Source organism: Mixophyes fleayi, chromosome 4 (genome assembly GCF_038048845.1).
Source record: "Mixophyes fleayi isolate aMixFle1 chromosome 4, aMixFle1.hap1, whole genome shotgun sequence".
Taxonomy (NCBI): Eukaryota; Metazoa; Chordata; class Amphibia; order Anura; family Limnodynastidae; genus Mixophyes; species Mixophyes fleayi.
The window spans coordinates 234,361,108-234,379,400 of record NC_134405.1 but is presented as its reverse complement, the minus strand read 5'-3'; the positions used below and the strand labels follow the sequence as shown (position 1 = coordinate 234,379,400).

At 39.4% G+C, this 18,293-nt stretch overlaps 1 protein-coding gene across 1 annotated transcript in view; it reads right to left on the bottom strand.

Annotated features, from left to right (window-relative positions):
* The window catches only part of NUP107 (nucleoporin 107), a 65,221-nt gene that overhangs the window by 24,799 nt on the left and 22,129 nt on the right, over positions 1–18,293 (bottom strand). The window contains exons 8-12 of the mRNA XM_075209498.1: positions 12,941–12,986; positions 10,353–10,424; positions 5,017–5,105; positions 1,046–1,121; positions 451–564 (exon numbers count right to left, since the gene is read on the bottom strand). Of these exons, the coding sequence (XP_075065599.1) occupies positions 451–564; positions 1,046–1,121; positions 5,017–5,105; positions 10,353–10,424; positions 12,941–12,986 (397 nt within the window). The remainder of the gene's footprint in view (positions 1–450; positions 565–1,045; positions 1,122–5,016; positions 5,106–10,352; positions 10,425–12,940; positions 12,987–18,293) is intronic.

Genomic DNA, 18,293 nt, shown 5'->3' with positions numbered 1-18,293 from the left:
TCTGAAGGGACTAGGGCTGTCTTGCAAAGCGCATCAGCCCCTGCCGACTGCCATTATATTTCATGTATGCCCACTCACTAAATGGGTCCATTTGATTAAGGAATAAAACACATTTCTGCTCAATTAACACTCAAATACTCTTCTGTGTGATTTTTCCACATCACATTTTGCTTTGCTGCAAAAAAAATAGATACATTTGATTGTGAATCGTGCATATGTTATGCAAGAGTACACATACGCCTTCTATAGCTGTATAGGATGCTACTACACAGATAATCAACCTGACCCCATACAATACTGAACATTTTCTGCTCCTGAATTTAGAATTGGTTTTCTGATTGACCTGAACTCATGTTAACTCATTCAGTTAGAAAGTCTATGCTAAATCTAGAAAGAAAATAGTGGTTTCTGTTATTAGAGAACTGAATTTCAAAAACACACTTTATTTACCTCATCAGTCATGCCAGCCCTGATCAATGTAAAAAGATATTTCAGAAGTCTGATATCATCTTCACGATCAAGGTCATCCAAGGGAAGTTTCTGTCTAATAGGCGCATCTGGATCCTACAGCAAAAAAAATAACGTAAAGAAACAATGAAAAAGACATTTTATTTGATTACCCATATACATGAAATAATCAGTAATTACAAAATTTTATATTTTCTTCAAAACTTATGAGGAGGTAATTGTAAAGAGCTGCAATATATGAGATTGGGCAAGCTGGACAACACTGGTAGTATGGAGCAGCAGGGGAAACAGCAAGAAGGCAATTGGGTGGTTCAATGGGCCCTGGAAACAGCGGTCATAGCTATTAACACACCGCTATATTGCTATTAAACAACAAAACAAAAAAACACAAACTATTTAAATATAAGCTATTGACATTGTTACTGCACGCCACCAGTTGCAGTATTTTTAGCATGCCAAAAATATTTAAAGCAAGTTAGTTCAACATACTTCGAATTACTGTTTAATCCATATAAACTGAAGTGTATTTAAAATGCTTTAAATAATCAGCTGTACAATTTTTAGGGTTTATACGTACCAATTCAGAAACCAGTGGTCGACTACTTCCCAAAGCTGAAAAACTTCTCTGTTTCAATGTGTGTAAAGTATTTTCCCTAGCACAGAGAGTAAAACAGAACAAATATAATGAGCAAAAAGGGCTCTTTTGCAAACACAACATACATATGTCAAAGTTGCAGATACTGCCTACTCTATAAACATCCTACAGGAGGACGTAAAGTAGTCTCCTCATCGCCCTGCACAACTATGAACAATTGTCCCTCCCAACTCTTTCAGAACCTACCCTAGCTAATCCACATTCTTCAAAATCTCTTGCATCACTCCACCAATTACCTACTGAATTTACCTCCTCTTTCTCCATTTCACCACACTTCTCTCCAAACTCCACTCCACTCCTCCCTCCAGCATTCTCTCTCTCCATTCCCTATCAGAAATTCCCCTTCACTAGTTTCCTCCTGGCTAGTCACCATCAATAAACTATTTTGTATCCTGCACCCACCACACTCACAGGCCTAATTGAACAGAAACAAACCTCACACCCACAAATCATGTTCTAATTTCATCTCTCGCCCTTGCTCCTTCTGATGGCAACATTTCACCCAACCCTGGGCCACATGCAATCCCCACCATCTTCTCACACTCCTCATTCTGCTCTAAAACCTTAACCCCCCCACCTTATCCATATCACTTACCTATCGCCCTCCCCAATCCCTCTTTGCCACCTTCAACTCGTTTCTCTGCCCACTTGCACCTCCTCCCCCTTAATCCCTCACATCTTATGATTTTGCCATCTGCTTCATGGACAAAACAGACACAATTCAACAACATTTCCTCAAGCCAAATCCGGCACACCCCAGCCACCTTTTCCTACACTCCCCAATCCACCCTCAGTTCATTTTCACCAGTAACTGAAGACAAAGGCGTATATTTAGTAAACTACGGATTTGAAAAAGTGGAGGTGTTGCCTATAGCAACCAACCAGATTCTAGCTCTCATTAATTTAATACATTCTACAAAATGATAGCTAAAATCTGATTGGTTGCTATAAGCAACATCTCTACTTTTTCAAACCCACAGTTTACTAAATATACCCCTTTGTCTCTGCACTCATTTCATCGTCTTTCAATACAACCTGCCCACTTGGCCCCATTTCCTTCCAAATTATTCATTCCATCTCACCCACTGCTTGCCAACCTCTCCCCATTGACACATTTCATCCTCCTTTATAACACACACTCATCTCACCAATCCTAAAGAAACAGTCTCTTGGCCAGCCTCTTTCTCAAACTTCCTCCTTATTTCTCTTGTTCCCTTTGACTCCAGGGTCATTCCATGTCAGTTCAACCAGAGGTGTCCACCACCCATCTCAGATTTGTTTGAAATTTTTTTAGCTGAGAGGATGTCAAAACAACTATTTCTGCCAAATATCTCGACTGTGACAATTAGTTGATTAAATATTGATTTTTCAATTTATTAAATAATTTACTAAACGCGGCTTCTTTATCAAGTTTATTTTATTAAGCATCACGGGTGTTTACTAAGGAATCACCACAAAATTTCGACCCCTAAGGTAACTCTTCCTCCCGAATCCAAACCCAATTACTTTATCTGCCTCATGTTTTGCGTTATGGCAAAAACGCATGTTTTTCGAATAGAATTAAAAACGCTAGGTTCAATCGACATTAGGGATCCAATTTTTTGGGGGGTGTTTAAAAATGTGGGACCCTCACTCGAGTATAAGCCAAGGGGGGCTTTTTCAGCTTAAAAAATGTGCTGAAAAAGTCAGCTTATACACAAGCATATACGGTACATTACTACCACAAACAAAAAAAATCAGAGTACTTTGTTTCATAGTGGAGATAAAAAATAATGAAGTCCGAGATGAGTGGTGGACATTTCATTTTTTTTTGGGGTGATCTGATGTGGAAAGACCATCCAAGCTACTTGAGTAACTTGTACAGATTTGCCTGTCTTACTACTTTCTCAACTCTCTGCAATCAGGCTACTGCTCACAGAAAACCAGTGAGAAATCATTTGTGTAAGTGATCAATGATCTACTTACAGTAAAGTTTAAGGGTAACTTCACCATACTCATTCTTCTGGACATTTATGGTGCTTTCAACACTTCTCCTACACACCCTTCACTCCATTGGCCTTTGTGACACTGTTCTTTCCTGGTTAATTTCCTACCAATCAAACCACTTCTTTAGTGTGTCCATTTCTGGTACATCCTCTCCTCCACTCTCACTATCTGTTCTCAGTCCTCTGTTTTTCTCACTGTAGACTTCTTGAGGAACCAATTCAATCATTCAGTCTTCACTACCACCTCTCCACCCCTGGCCTCTCCTGCGCAACCAACTGTGTCTCTGCTATCTCCTCATGGATGTCCCAACACTAACTAAAGCACAGAATGTTAAAAAAAAAAAAAAAAAATAGAGCTCCTCATATGCTTCCTTCCCAGGGTAATACAAACGCCTCTCAAACGTCAATAACCCAATTTTCTGTCTCTGAAGCCTGTTACCTTTATTCCTCCCATACAGCCATTCTCCCAGTCCGTTGCCTCTACCTTAGGAAAGGGCGTATTCTGACAATATTTCTAAATACAGTAAAGCTTATTTGTTCTGTCACCATCTTCCACCTTCACCACTGTCAACGTCATTATATCTTGCATTACCCTAACTCATCTATCTGTGCTTCAATCCATATTAAATGCTGCAGCAAGACTGATTTTCCTCTTGTGTTGTTGCATGTCTGGGCAGCACAGTGGCCTAGTGATTAGCACTTCTGCCTCACAGCACTGGGGTCATGAGTTCAATTGCAGACCATGGCCTTATCTGTGTGGAGTTTGTATGTTCTCCCTTTGTTTGCGTGTGTTTCCTCCGGGTGCTCCGGTTACCTCCCACACTCCAAAAACATACTGGTAGGTTAATTGACTGCTATCAAAATTGACCCTAGTCTCTCCCTCTCTGTCTGTGTCTGTGTGTGAGCGTGTGTCTCTATTAAGGAATTTAGACTGTAAGCTCCAGTGGGGCAGGGACTGATGTGAATGAGATCTCTGTACAGCACTGTGGAATTAGTGGCACTATATAAACAGATGATGATGATGATGATGATGATGTCTGCTCCACTATATTGTAAATCCCTTCTTCACTGGTGCCCCATGTCGTCCAGAACACAATTCAAATTACTCACCCTGGCCTACATAGCCCTCAGCAGCACCCCTTCATACATCTCAAGTCTCATCTTAAAATACCTTCCCTTTCACCCTCTTAGATCTACATCTGACCTGCTGGGTGCCTCTGGACACAACCTCTCACTCCTGTCTACAAGAATTTGGAATTTACAACCACACCACACCACATCAGACTCTCTCACAGAATTCAAATCTTTATACGCTCCTGGAAAACCCATTTGTTTTTAGAGTTTACCCTACTCCTACTTTTACTACTCAACTCAAAACTATCCCAATCTCCACCCTGAGCCACACTTACTCCTTTTGTTTCAGCTGTGTCCTCTTTGCAAATAGAATATAAATTATCTATGTAGGAAGGGAGGGCACTCCCTATACTGTTTTCATTCATGCTTTTAGTTTGTGTATATTACATGTCCCTGTTTTATGTATATCCTATTTTACCCACGGTTTTACTGCTGCAGAACTCTAGTGTTCCTTATAAATCTACTTGCAATAAACTAAATTTTAGAAAAGCCAATTTGGAAACACTGACTCGTTTGTATGGATTACCATAATAACAAGTGGTTGATAACCATTGCTCATAACTTATTTATACTTTATTTTTGTGTAATCTTACAGATCTTTTCATTTTAAACTGCAAACTGAAACACACATACCACTTAATACTAGATGGGTAACCATAATTTGTTTGTGACTTCTCACCAGAAGTAGCCTATTACATTTTATTGATCAGAAACAAAACACAACCAAATACAAACAAAATTCCTAGTATGTCACCCGTTGTTTTCATTACATACCAGTATACTGCTTTAGCATAAAACTCAATGTTTTCTGAAAACTCCCCAACATCATCCTTCGCAATACTTTCCAACCAATCTACTACCAGCTAAAAGGAAGAAAAACAAACAAAAAAAACAAGTTATTTTTTCAGCTTTACTATATTTAATTGAGAATCCGATTCATAATGGAAGGTAAAGCACAAGAGCTCCAATTTAATATCACACTAACAATGTGAAAAAGAATATAGCTATGTTTGTTAATTGTATACACACACACACACACACACACACACACACACACACACACAAATACTGTGCAAAAGTTTTAGGCAGGTGTGGAAGAAATGCTGCAAAGTATGAATGTTTTCAAAAATACAAGTGCCAATTGTTTATTTTGATCAACTAACAAAATGCAAAGTGAATGAACACAAGCTAAATCTCACTAAAATCCAAATTTGTGTGACCACCCTTTGCCTTCAAAACAGCATAAATTCTTCTAGGTACACTTGCATACAGTTTTTGAAGGAACTCGGCGGGGAGGTTGTGGATGTAAGCTTGCCCAAATCCTTCTGTCTCTTCATACAATCCCAGACTGACAATGATGATAAGATCTGAGCTTGGGGGGAGTCGTCATATAATCAATTCTAGGACTCCTTGTTCTTTATGCTGAAGACAGTTCTTAATGAAATTGGCTGTATGTTTGGGGTCGTTGTCCTGCTGGACAATAAATTTGGAGCCAATCAGATGCCTGCTTGATGGTATTGCATGATGGATAAATACCTGCCTGTATTTCTCAGCATTGAAGACATCATTAATTTTGACCAAATCCCCAACTCCATTTTCTAAAATGCAGCGTGTGACTGAATTACTTATAAGTAACTTATGGTATAAATTAATTTAAAGGAAATAGTGCAGGGTGCTTATTTATATAATTGCAAATGCACTTATTTTTTGATATTGTGTATATTTTGGTAAGGGAAATTCTTTATTTTGGGAGGAAATGTGTATTCTGCAACTATTGGAAGAAAGCACCCATGCTAATCTCATGTTAATTAGACCTTTTGATGTGAATGTCCATTACCCCTTAAGGGAAAGGAAGGGATAATTAGACGTGCTTTCAGATGTCCACTGTGTCCAAAATAAGAAGCAGGAAATCACAGCAAGGTTTTAGGATATCACAGATAAGCGTAAATATTGTTAGCTTTGTATTGCATGTAAATCCATGTCTGGGTAAACAAATTGCATCCGGAATCTAAAAATAGCCTGTGAGGCCGTGTCTAAAACTGTATTAAAAAAAAAAGAGCCCTTGTACACTGAAATATATCAATCTGAAGTTCCATCTCACCTGAACACTGATACCTTTAATGAGTGGAACTGTCCTTGTCAGGACACTTGAACGAAATAAACATCACTCTCTGCTTCAAGACCCTGCTTGACAACTTCTTCAATATTGCTGTAATCCTGTGACCTACAGATTAGACCATAAATCTAATCCATCCTCCGGCTGTTCTGTAGTTTGGACCCAGCTCCTAGTACCACTGCTCTGCCCGCTACACAGCAGCTCTGGCCAGTGTGAAAGGCTAGGGGGGAACCATCTGCAGCACCCTGATCCAAAGTAAGCTGTCAGGGGTACCAGCACGGGAGTACATTAGCAGCGACAGTTACCCAGAAGGAAGGTGGTTCTGGATGCCATAAAGAAGTCCAGTGTTGGCAGCAGGCTCCTCCTACTGCGGCAGGAGGGGCGTATTCGGAATAATGAAAGGGGACGATGGCAAAGTAAGCCCAGCCAGTCCCCAGCAACAACAAACAGGGTGTCATAGGCAGTCCATCCTTTCACACAGCCCCAAACTTGCAAGAAACCTCCACCATGCAACACTGTTGCCTGCAGACACTCATTATTGTACCGCTCTCCAGCCCTTCGGTGAACAAACTGCCTTCTGTTACAGCAAAATATTTAGAAATTTTGACTCATCAGTCCAGAGCATTTGCTGCCATGGGGTTCCTATGATTTTGTGCATAGTTGAGTCGTTTGGCCTTGTTTGCAGGTCGAAGGTATGACTTTTTTGCCGCAATTCTTTCATGAAGACCACTTCTGGGGAGACTTCTCTGAACTATAGATGGGTGTACCTGGTCCCATTGGTTTTTCTCAGTTCTGAGCTGATGGCACTGCTAGACATTTCCAATTTCTTAAGAAAGTAAGCATGATGTGTCTATGGTCCACAATGTTGCCTGTTTCTTTGTGCTTCTACAAAAGAACTTGAATTGCACATCTTAAAACCAGTCTGTTTTGAAACCTGGGAGAGATCTTTCTGATGTTGTATAACTACCCTGTGTTTTGTTGCTGTGCTCAGTCTTGCCATGGTGTATGACCTGTGGCACGAAACGGTCTTCTACAACCTCACCTATGTAGCAGAGTAGGACTTTTCCTCACCTAGCTTTAAGCATTCTACACAGCTGTTTCTGGTTCAGTTAATGACTATGTTTCAACCTACATATGACAATGATGATCATTATTACCTGTTTGATATGATTGGTTAATCATACACCTAACTATAATCCTACACATCCCTGACTTTGTGCAAGTGTACCTAGAAGAATTGATGCTGTTTTGAAGGCAAAGGGTGGACACATCAAATATTGATTTGATTTAGATTTTTCTGTTCATTCACTTTGCATTTTGCTAATTGATAAAAATAAACTATTGACACTTCTATTTTGTAAAGCATTCCTACTTAGCAGCATTTCTTCCACAACCGCCTAAAACTCTTGCACAGTATGTCAGTGTAAATTAATATGTAAATAAGATTTTTACCCCCTGTAAAATCCATTTCTCTGACTCCATTGGGGAAGACTGCGATACATTGAGGTATAGTAGTGGGTCTAGGAGTCCTTGGCCCTTATCAACTTGTTTGATCTTCACTCTCCTCCCCTACTATGCCCCCTACAGATAGGGTACTATTGTCATCCCCATGGAACGAGAAGCAGCCATAAAAGACATTATATTTGTGAACACCCTTGGCGCTGTGGAAAGGCCATAGGAGAGCTCCCTGAATTTGCTAGTGAGAAAGTCGTACCGTAAATCAGAGAAGGGACTGATGGCCCTCCCACATGGGAACATGAAGGTAGTAGTCTCCGACATCTATCGACGCTAAGTATTGCTCAGTATTCACTACAGAAAGAGCGGGCAAGGGCCCACAGTTAGGTTACAAGTACACCCATAAAAATGAGGGAGATACAAGTACATTTACAGAGGAGAAGGTCCTAACAAAACTCTCAAAACTGAAAGTGGATAAATCACTGGAAGCAGATGGGATACATCCAAGGATACTAAAATAGCTTAAAGGGATGCTGGTAACACCATTGACAGAATTATTCAAATCAGTTACTAGCTACAGGAGTAATTCCAGAGGACTGGAAAAGTGCAAATGTAGTACTACTGCACAAAAGTGGAAGCAAGGAAAAGGCAAGCAACAACAGACCAGTGAGCCTTACAGCAGTAGTAGGGAAATTGATGAAACACTCTTAAAATATTTGTAGAATATCTAAAATCCAGTAACTTACAGGATCCTAAACAGCATGAATTTACTGTGGGGAGATAATGTCAAACAAATCTTAATGACTTTTTTCACTGGGTGACTAAAGTAATAGATCAAGAAGGGTCCTAGATGTAGCTTACCTGTATTTCAGTAAGGCTTTTGAGACTGTCCTACATAAACTTGAAAGCTTGGGACCTGGATTCTAAGGTGATTGAATGGATAAGATCTTGGTTGCAGGTTAGAAAACAGAGTTATAGTAAAAGGAGTGCATTCAGAGAGGGAAAGGGTAACTGTGGAGTACCCCAAGGATCTGTACTTAGACCAGTGCTTTTTAATTACTTTATTGGTGACATTGCAAATTGTTTTGAAGGGAAATTATGCCTGTTTGCAGATGACACAAAGATATGCAACAGGTACACTCACCAGAAGAGGTAAAACAAATGACTGATGATCTAGGTAGACTACAGGAATGGTCAAGAGAGAGTGGCAACTACAGTTTAATGCCAAAATCATAAAAAAAAAACACCAAAAAAAACCCAAAATCATCCACTTGGGTTTCAAACACCCAAAAGCTAAATATAGCATTCATGGTACTATAATGAAAACATACATATACATACACACACACAGCATTCCTATGTAGCCCGTACCTAAAGGTTTGTTGAGCCCATTATTATGAAGTTTATTAAAACCTCTCATAGCACTGGCTTGGGTTCCAAGTTATAGTTAGGTCTCGTCTTGACACTGGCAGGTGAAGTTTTCCCTCTTGGCCAACCTAGCACTAAGAATTTTTGTACATATAAAACACAAGACGGCTCAACAAAACCTGGGCCCTATGATGTCATGCCACCTACTTCCTGGGGAGCCCTGCCTGAATCAGGACATTTGTTCTTGTCCAAGTGCAGCGTGACATATCAGCCCTTAGAGGAGACCGCTTCGTGTACATGGCATCTGAGTGTTCTGTAAAGAGTCTTCTGCAGTGACTGCCAACACTGGAATAATTGACAGCCCAGAATGCCATGCGCACAGCTTGTCAAATTTAAACTTTATAAAATGGAAACTGATCACAAATTAGTTCCTCTCTTATCAAGTGAGCTAAGGTTCGACGGTGGAATGAGTCAAAGTAAAATTTATTTATGAGCATGGGACTCAGTTGCCCCATTGCTCATAAATAAAGTGCATGTTTGCATTTTTGTAGACAAGCACTTGTCGGAGTTATCCCCTGGCCAGAAAATAACATGTTACAGAACAAATACTAGAAAGGGGTAGTTATTTGGACAGGAGAAGACATCTGTTGCTTCCTTTTCTTATTTAGGACTAAAATAACAGCCATAATAAAAAGGGAGCAACACAAATTCTATTACCAGAAGCAAATCATTCTGATGGAGCAGACAAAATATCTATCACATCCCAATCTTCACTAGTTTTAGTCTTCTCCGCCTGGAAATGGGTCCACCACCAACTTGTGTAAAATACTCATTAGGAAGCTGGATGACTCATTATGTTCCTTATAGGTTAGCAACAGACTAACACAAGGGCACAGAAAATAAAAGCTAGCCAAGTACAGAAGGGGTCAGCTTTTCTTCTAAAGGGTGGAACATAACCACCATCTGTACATCTATATGGCAAAGGTATAAATATTAATTTTAGGGACAAATTAATTTTATTCTAATTCATCCTATCCATATCTCATACTATTCTCACCAACTATGCGCACTAGACTACATTTGTTCCACTACTGTATCAATGCCTCCAAACTTGCTTTAAGACATCAATAGCCCTCTTCATTTCATCCTGAAAGAATATACTGTGACTTACCTGGCTCTGACGAACAAGTGAATCTCGCTCAAACAGTTTGTCCATGATCATTTTCTCACTGGCATTTGGTGCCTGTGTAAGACAGAATAAAAATACTAAGAAAAATCACCAAAGAAATCCAACATTTTCAGTTGTGCAAAAAAAAAGAACATATGGCAACTGTTTTTTCGTATCTTGTTCAATTAAAATTTGGTAATTTGCACATCCTTTTCTCTGACTCAGATGGGGAACACTAGGACAGTGGGGTACATAGAGTGCAGTGACTGTAGCTTAAACACTTTAAAGCAGGCCTGTCCAACCTGCGGCCCTCCAGGTGTTGTAAAACTACAATCCCCAGTATGCTTTGCCGGTAGACAACCTGTTGATAGCTGGAAGGGCATGCTGGGACTTGTAGTTTCACAACATCTGGAGGGCCGCAGGTTGGACAGGCCTGCTTTAAAGTTTACCAGCAAAAACATCAAGCTCCTCTCCTGCTATATACTATTCGCTGCCTCTATTCCTATTTTATCATTCATCCATGGAGAACAAGGATACACTCAGAAGATATGGTGTGCAGCACTCGCATGTAAACGGTCATCTTTGGATGAAAATGTATTGAAACAATAGATCTTTGTAAAGACCTGGCGGTCACTTGGCGGCCAAGAGGCACCCACCGATCTAGTGGAATGTGCTGTCTCCGGGAAGACCTGTGGTGAAAAACCACCTGGGTGGAAATTTCAGTAGATCCATCATGTATCCCCATCTAACGATGCCTCTCACCCATGCGTCTGTGGTGGAAATAAAACACTGTTCCCATAAGAAAAGCAGATTGGCTCCCACAACAGCTGTTCCTGCATGGGCAGCCTGCCCATCATGCCTACTGCTTGGGAGCTGGATGTCTAGTCTCCCAAGCCTGTCTACCTCTAAGCAATCCTCCCTGGGGAACAAAGAATTGACTCCTTGAGGCCTGACTACTTGCCTTCCCATAGAGACAAAAAGAAGCAAAACAAAGGTCTCTTAACCTTAGGAGTATTGACAGGAGAAAGGAACACATTCCCCCCTGTAGCCTGCAAGATCTCTCTAGAATATGAAAGATTCCAAGCAACTAGAGGGCATGATATGCCGCTACTACGGAGACTGAAATTCTAGTCCCTTATGAATGACGTTTTCCAAGGTACTTGGAGGCTTTACCGATATGCTCCACCAGAGTAAGCAAATCCAATTTTGGTCTGTCAGAGTCCAGACCCTTCTAACTACTATGGTCATCTCTCCTTATTGCCCAGGCTGAAGCTAAGCTGGGTCTAAAGAAGGTCCATGGTGCTGTGTAAACGGTTTTAAAAGGTGGCCTCAATTTCTCGCTTTCCGTAATCTAGTGTCTGCCTAAAGAAACGTCCTAAATCACCTATGTCAGAACCATCCACCACTTCCTGGGAAGAAAAAAAAAAACTTAGCATCGGACCCTTCCAGAGCCAGAGGGGACCCCCAGAAGTTGACACTTCGCTGGCTTAGATGTGGGGGCAGATGTCAAAATTCTTTCCAAAAGTAGAAGATACCTGAACTAAACCCTGCACAGACTTAGCCAGGCTCTGAGCCCATGTTGGCTGGTACCAAAGGGTACTGGGATAAGGGCTCTCTAGAGTGAAGGATAGCTGTATCCACTCCAAAATAAGCTTGGCAATTTGCTTCGCAAAAAGAGCACACAACTCCAGCAGACACTTTGGAAAACCGATGTTCCAGACACAGTCAATGGGGTATGGAGCAGGAAGATAAAAAGTTTCCAAAGGCGCCAATGTGGTATTCAGTATACTAATACAAAGTATATTATGAATTTAAATACAACATATAGTTATATAAATCAGTGCACTGATATAAAATCAAAATACATCACATATATATATATATATATATAAAATACACGTGATGTATTTTGATTTTATATCAGTGCACTGATTTATATAACTATATGTTGTATTTAAATTCATAATATACTTTGTATTAGTATACTGAATACCACATTGGCGCCTTTGGAAACTTTTTATCTTATCGATGCTATGGAGGGATGAAGTCCACCCTTTCCTTCAGATATCCTATAGGCAGCCTACATACATCTATAGGGAGCGCGGAATCCACTTTCCTTATATACCAATCACTTTATAATGGAGCAGGAAGAGCTTAAGACTTTGCAGGCAAATTTAAAGTGCCCAGGCTCCAGTCACCGCGCTCTATACCCCAGTGTTCCACATGGATGAGAGAGAAAAAAATAAAGTCATTAATGTGATTATGGGACAGGGGAGGAAGTCACAAAGAGTTTGGGGGTACAGGAACAGTTAAATTTCACTGAGTAAATCAGGAACACAAGAAAAACAGCTAAAGTCAAAAAGTTTTACTCTTTATCTAGGAGTCACAATAGTACTCAAAGTACTAAAACTCTGGTTACACATTATGTAGAGCTTTTCCAAAGGACAATTTTCTGAAGAACTTATTTCTACATTGTCTCTCCTGTGACACCACACAGTGTAGAAGCTTTCACTTTTATTTTTCAAAAGAATTCAAAATATAAGAAAGACATTTTGCAACAGTTTGTATTGCAGCTTTAAAGTTTAACTTACCGCAACCTCAAACATGTTTTCATCTAAGGCAGACTGTATGCGGTCTCTAAAATGAACAAAAACAATTGTTTTAAACATATGTAATATGTCTATTATGTTATTAATTTAGATCCTCAAATGACTCCCTTGCAGCTCTGAAAAATGGGTTAACTTCCTATTCAGCAGAGCATAGACAGGAAGAGAAAATACCAGAGGCTATACAGTGTGACTCCTCCTCTCCCTCAGTATCGGAGTTACTTAAGTGCTTACTGAAAAATATAATAAAATCACAAGGGTGCCAGGAGTCCTTTAAGGAAACAAAATTAACAGGTAACAATTTATTTTCTATTTGGACTCCCTCCCTGGAAGCCTGACCAATGCAATGTACCTAAACAGTAATTATAAAAGTAACAATATAGGGTGGACCATTAATCTGTTACGCCCAGTGATCAAACCATGCCATACTGCCACTTCTCCTACTGACTTCATTGTAAAACTATCAAATTCCATTCACTTACATTGCCATTACATTTTTCATACCGTAATATTTCCATAGTGCCACTTCTAAATGTCCACTTCGACCACTGGCGACACCATAATGAAGGTGCATAATACATTTTTTATACATATCAAGTCTGAAGGATCCTCCTTCCAAACTGAGGTATAGTTACTGGTGGGACATCCAGGATAGACTATCTTACAAAGGTGTGGACTGCAGACCATCCAGTCTCTTTAAAAGTTTCCCACAACCATACTTGAGCTCTTCGAGCCCAAGAAGTTGCCACTGCTCTACTTCTATACCTAAATGAGCTCACAGATCAATCTTGCAAGGGTATCTTGTAATGGGGCATGCCCACATCTTATTCCAGACAGAAAAACAGAGCAAATCAGTTTCTCTCTGCAGATATATGGATATTGCTTTCACCACATCTTGTATATGTAGACTTCTCTTAATTGTCTGCTTAGAAGCAAAAATGCTTGTAATGTAGTTTCTTGATTTATATGAAAATCAGACACATTTAGAAACTTCGATTTGTCCTCATGGTCACATTATCTGGATAAATATTCAAATATGGTTCTTTGCATATTAATGCATATATTTCTCCAGGACTAATACTTTTAGAGTAAACCACTTGAGAAGAAGTTTCTTGCAAAGACTCAAAGGGACTTATTACTAATTAGTCCAGTACAAGATTAAGATCCCATGGTGTTACAAATTGTCTAATGTATGGCTAAATACGCATGTTTGACTGCTTTACTAAGTTTTCCAAAGGCTAATCTTGCATCCAAAAGTATGCTTAATACAGAGACCTGAACTTTCAGAGTCTTAAGAGCCAAACCCTGTAGAAAAGCCTTCCTGTAGAAAGTCCAATACTTGTGTCATTAGACTGAGATTTGTTTGTACCAGTAGAATAGCTTTTCCCAAATTCTATTTAAAAAAAAATATTGAAGAGATCCAGCTGTAATAGTAGAGGCCAATAGTGGCTCTAGAAGCATTTCCTGTGCTGTGGAACACTATGATCAACAAGGCCGGATGGGGAAAATTGCAATCACATCCACTGCCTCATTTCTGATCTTTTTCAAAGTTCTTAGGATGAGAAGGAATGGAGGGAATATGTATCCTAGATGAAAAATACAGGGTCTTGTTAAAGTATCTATCCCCTCCACTCTGAGATCTGTGTGGCGGACTCCGTTTGGTATTCTGAACTGTTCCCGTGATGGGCTAAACCTGGAAGTTGAAATACCTCTTCATTCTCCTGGGTGATTCTGACAGCGGATGAGTTAGACTACCACTATGTTGCTCTGGCTGGCAACATGAATGGCTGATAGAGAACTTCTGTTTTCTGCCCAAGCCATGATTGGCATTAGCTCTTATGGTACCTTTCTGTTTGTTTATGAATGCCACTACTGGTTGATTGTCCGAGAATACCTTGGAGTGTTCATATAGTATAAGACAAGTTGAAAATGTATAATTGTTTTACAGACTGCTCGCATTTCTAAGACATTTGTATCTGCCTTTCATGTTGACTCCAGGTACCCTGTAATGTCAGAGTTCTCATGTGCTTCCAAGCCCTTTGCTCTGGAAACTGTTGTCAGAATAACCCATTCTGGTTCTGAGATGTATGTTTATTGGATCCTCCTTATGGGTTCCTTCCACAAAGGGATTCTTTGATTGTCTCGGTCATCCTGATTTCTTGACCCAGACACTCTTGTCTGTTACCGATCATTTAATTAATTCTAGTTGTAGGATTCTCATGTGTCTCCTTGCCTAATTCCTTATGTGAATGTAAACATACCTAGACTGAGAATCTCTAAATGAAGGATCTTGTTATGGAACAAACCATTCGCTCTATTTTGTCAATTTTCTCCTTTGAAATAGTCACTCTGTCCTCTGCTGTGTCTATATATAGCCCTGTGAACTGTAATTGCTGTAATGGTATGAAATAACTTTTCTTACTGTTAATAATCCATTGATTACTTGATAGGAAATTGATTACGGTGTTATTTTGCAGATGTTTCTTGCGAATCACGACTAAGAGTATCATCCAGTTGGGTACAAACCATGATCCCCTGCTTTCTTAGTGTCACCATTTAATACCATCAATAACTTGGTGAATGTTGTTGGGGGATGTTGAATACCAGAATGGAAGGTACATGAATTGAAAGAGGCAACCTAGAACACAAAATCTGAGAAACCGCTGATCCTACATCTATGGATGTTAGAAAGTGTCCTACATTTTTGGAGGGAAACAATGAATTCTAGTAGGTTGTTTTATTTGGATGAATTTGTTCAGCCTTCTTAAATCCAAACCTGCCCAGAAGTCTCCTAACCGCTCCTGTTTCGCTCTTAATGACAAGTCAAATTACTTATTTTCCCAGAAGGGTTTTTAAAATATTGCTTAATGCTTGTTTTTTCACTGTAGAGGCCAGAGTCCTGGATTTCATTAAAAAATGTATTCGTGGAATCCCTTTGAATCCTGTCTTCTAACTTGTGGCTACCTGCTGATCCTGGGTAGATCGTAACCAATTCGTATGTATTTTAATATTCTGCCTCCTACCAACAACTCTAGGAGTGGAGTCCCCCCTAAGTCATCTTCCTGCTCTGCATCTTGGACTATGAATATCAGGCCGATAACAATAAAACACATTCAAAAGGAAATTTTACCAATTTATTTTTTAAAACAATATCATGGTTTTCACACTTCTTAATTCTCAGTTAATCTTGTCCTGGAATCTTTATACAAAGCTTCTATTAAAATCTTGGAAAGATGGGCCACTGCTACCCCATACATATTTGCACTACCTGCAGAAATATGTACTCTCTTAATAGACTTCATGGATAGTGAGATGAAGTCTTTTAAGATGCGTCCATCCTCCAGTTGAATGGTATTGTGGAGAGATTAGCTACCACTGCATAGTCCTTCAGAAAAAAGCCCCATTTTTCCACCTATCTGATTAAGGATATATTTTTTCAATTATTTTAGGGTTTAACCAACTACTTTCTGGTTGTTTCCACTATTTTCCAATGAAGTCCTTAATAACCTTACACTTTTTTTTATTTTATTTTTTTGAGAGTGTGTGTGGCGATATTCCACAAAGAAAGCATCCTGTAATTTAGCACTGGCTGTTAAATCTTGAATTCCAATTACTTTATTTAATATTTCAAATACACCTAAATGAAAATATCTGGAGAAAATATACAAGTCCTCTTTAATTACAAAAGTGCCTGTAATAAAAAATACTAACTAACCCTAACCTGCTCTTAGAAACATATACATAGGACATACCTTGGTTCTACAGTACTTTGCTTTTTGGTGTGGGCTCCAGAATCAATTTTTTGTAACAATATAGCCATCTCTATCTATACATACATACATACATACACAAACAAATCACTTATCAGAGAAGAAAATGCAGCGCTTGATAAATATATCACAGGCACCCTTAGGTGATGCATACACAAACAACCTCTTTCATCATAAACATTATACACTTTTTTGAGGATGACAACAGGAAACCTAATGCTAATTAGACATCATTTTCCTGTCTGCACACAATCCACTATCTGGCATTTGTCTCAATGCATAATAGCACAATACATGTTTTTATACTCAAGACTACTCCCACAGCCTTAGCTTGGACAGGTGACACACCCAACTTGCCTTTAAAAGGGAGTTCTCTACAGGTGTTCTGCAGATAAACCCTGTCAGCTGTGGAAAAAACACTTTCAAACCATTTTCTAAGCATGCAAGTTAAATCATACTTTATACTTTGTCACATCTTACACCTGTATACCTTAATCTAGATGCACTGCTATACATGTGTGTAACTGCCCACTGAACAGTAGATTCCTCTCTTAGAGGACTGAGACAAACCACTCCCTTTGTCACAATATAATATATATATATATATATATATATATATATACACACAATTTATTTAAAAAATTTCTTAAGAGTTTGAATATCTTTTGATATCATGCAGCTCTTACTCTAGCACCACGAATCCCAGCAAAACCTTCTTGCATGCAGACATCTAGTCTCCAATTTTTTGTAACCGAGTTGCAATATGAATTTGGTGCCTTGAGCTCCACCGTACAACCCAGAAGCCTGTTATGTGCATTACTAATGACTGGTCCAGCGCATCCTTTCATGCTACCTAGGCTTCTGGACCCAGAATAAAATGTCCCCAGTCTACCAGACAACGATGGAAGCACATTGGTCCCAGGGAGCATACTCCTGGACAGCAAACAGCCTGCAGCGCAGTTCCTTCTGGACAACAACATGGAAAATGCAGGAAAAGTCCCATGTAAATATAAAAACAAACACACACTAAAAACTTACATGACTGCCTACTCAACTGAACAAGACAGGGTAAAAGACACTGATGAAGGAGGAGTTCCATTATATAGCCTCAGGTCTTTTAGTTTACTGTCCATGCTCAGCTGAGTAGGAAGTTAACCCCATTGATCAAGGTTGCCAGAGTCTGAGGAGGAAATAATATTTTAATTACAAATACATTTTCACAAATTCAATGTGAGTAACTGTCTTACAGGTTTAAACAGCATTCATTGGATGCACAGCATTTAAAAAAAAAAAGGCTCCTTTCTACATAATTCATTCATTTAGGATACAAAATAAATAAATAAAACAAACCAACCCTGAGTGACAAGAAGAAACAGAAAAAAACCCTTACATAATGTTAACAAAACAAATTCAACTTCCAGTCAACCACCAGGATGGATAAGCGCACATCATAATCGCAAAGAAGATTGTGTGCAGGCGGCATTGCCCTTTAGATCTGTCTCTTAAAGAGAGCCGAAAGGGACATGGCTCTTTGAAAAGGACAGTGACCGTAAATTAGCTTGCAAGTT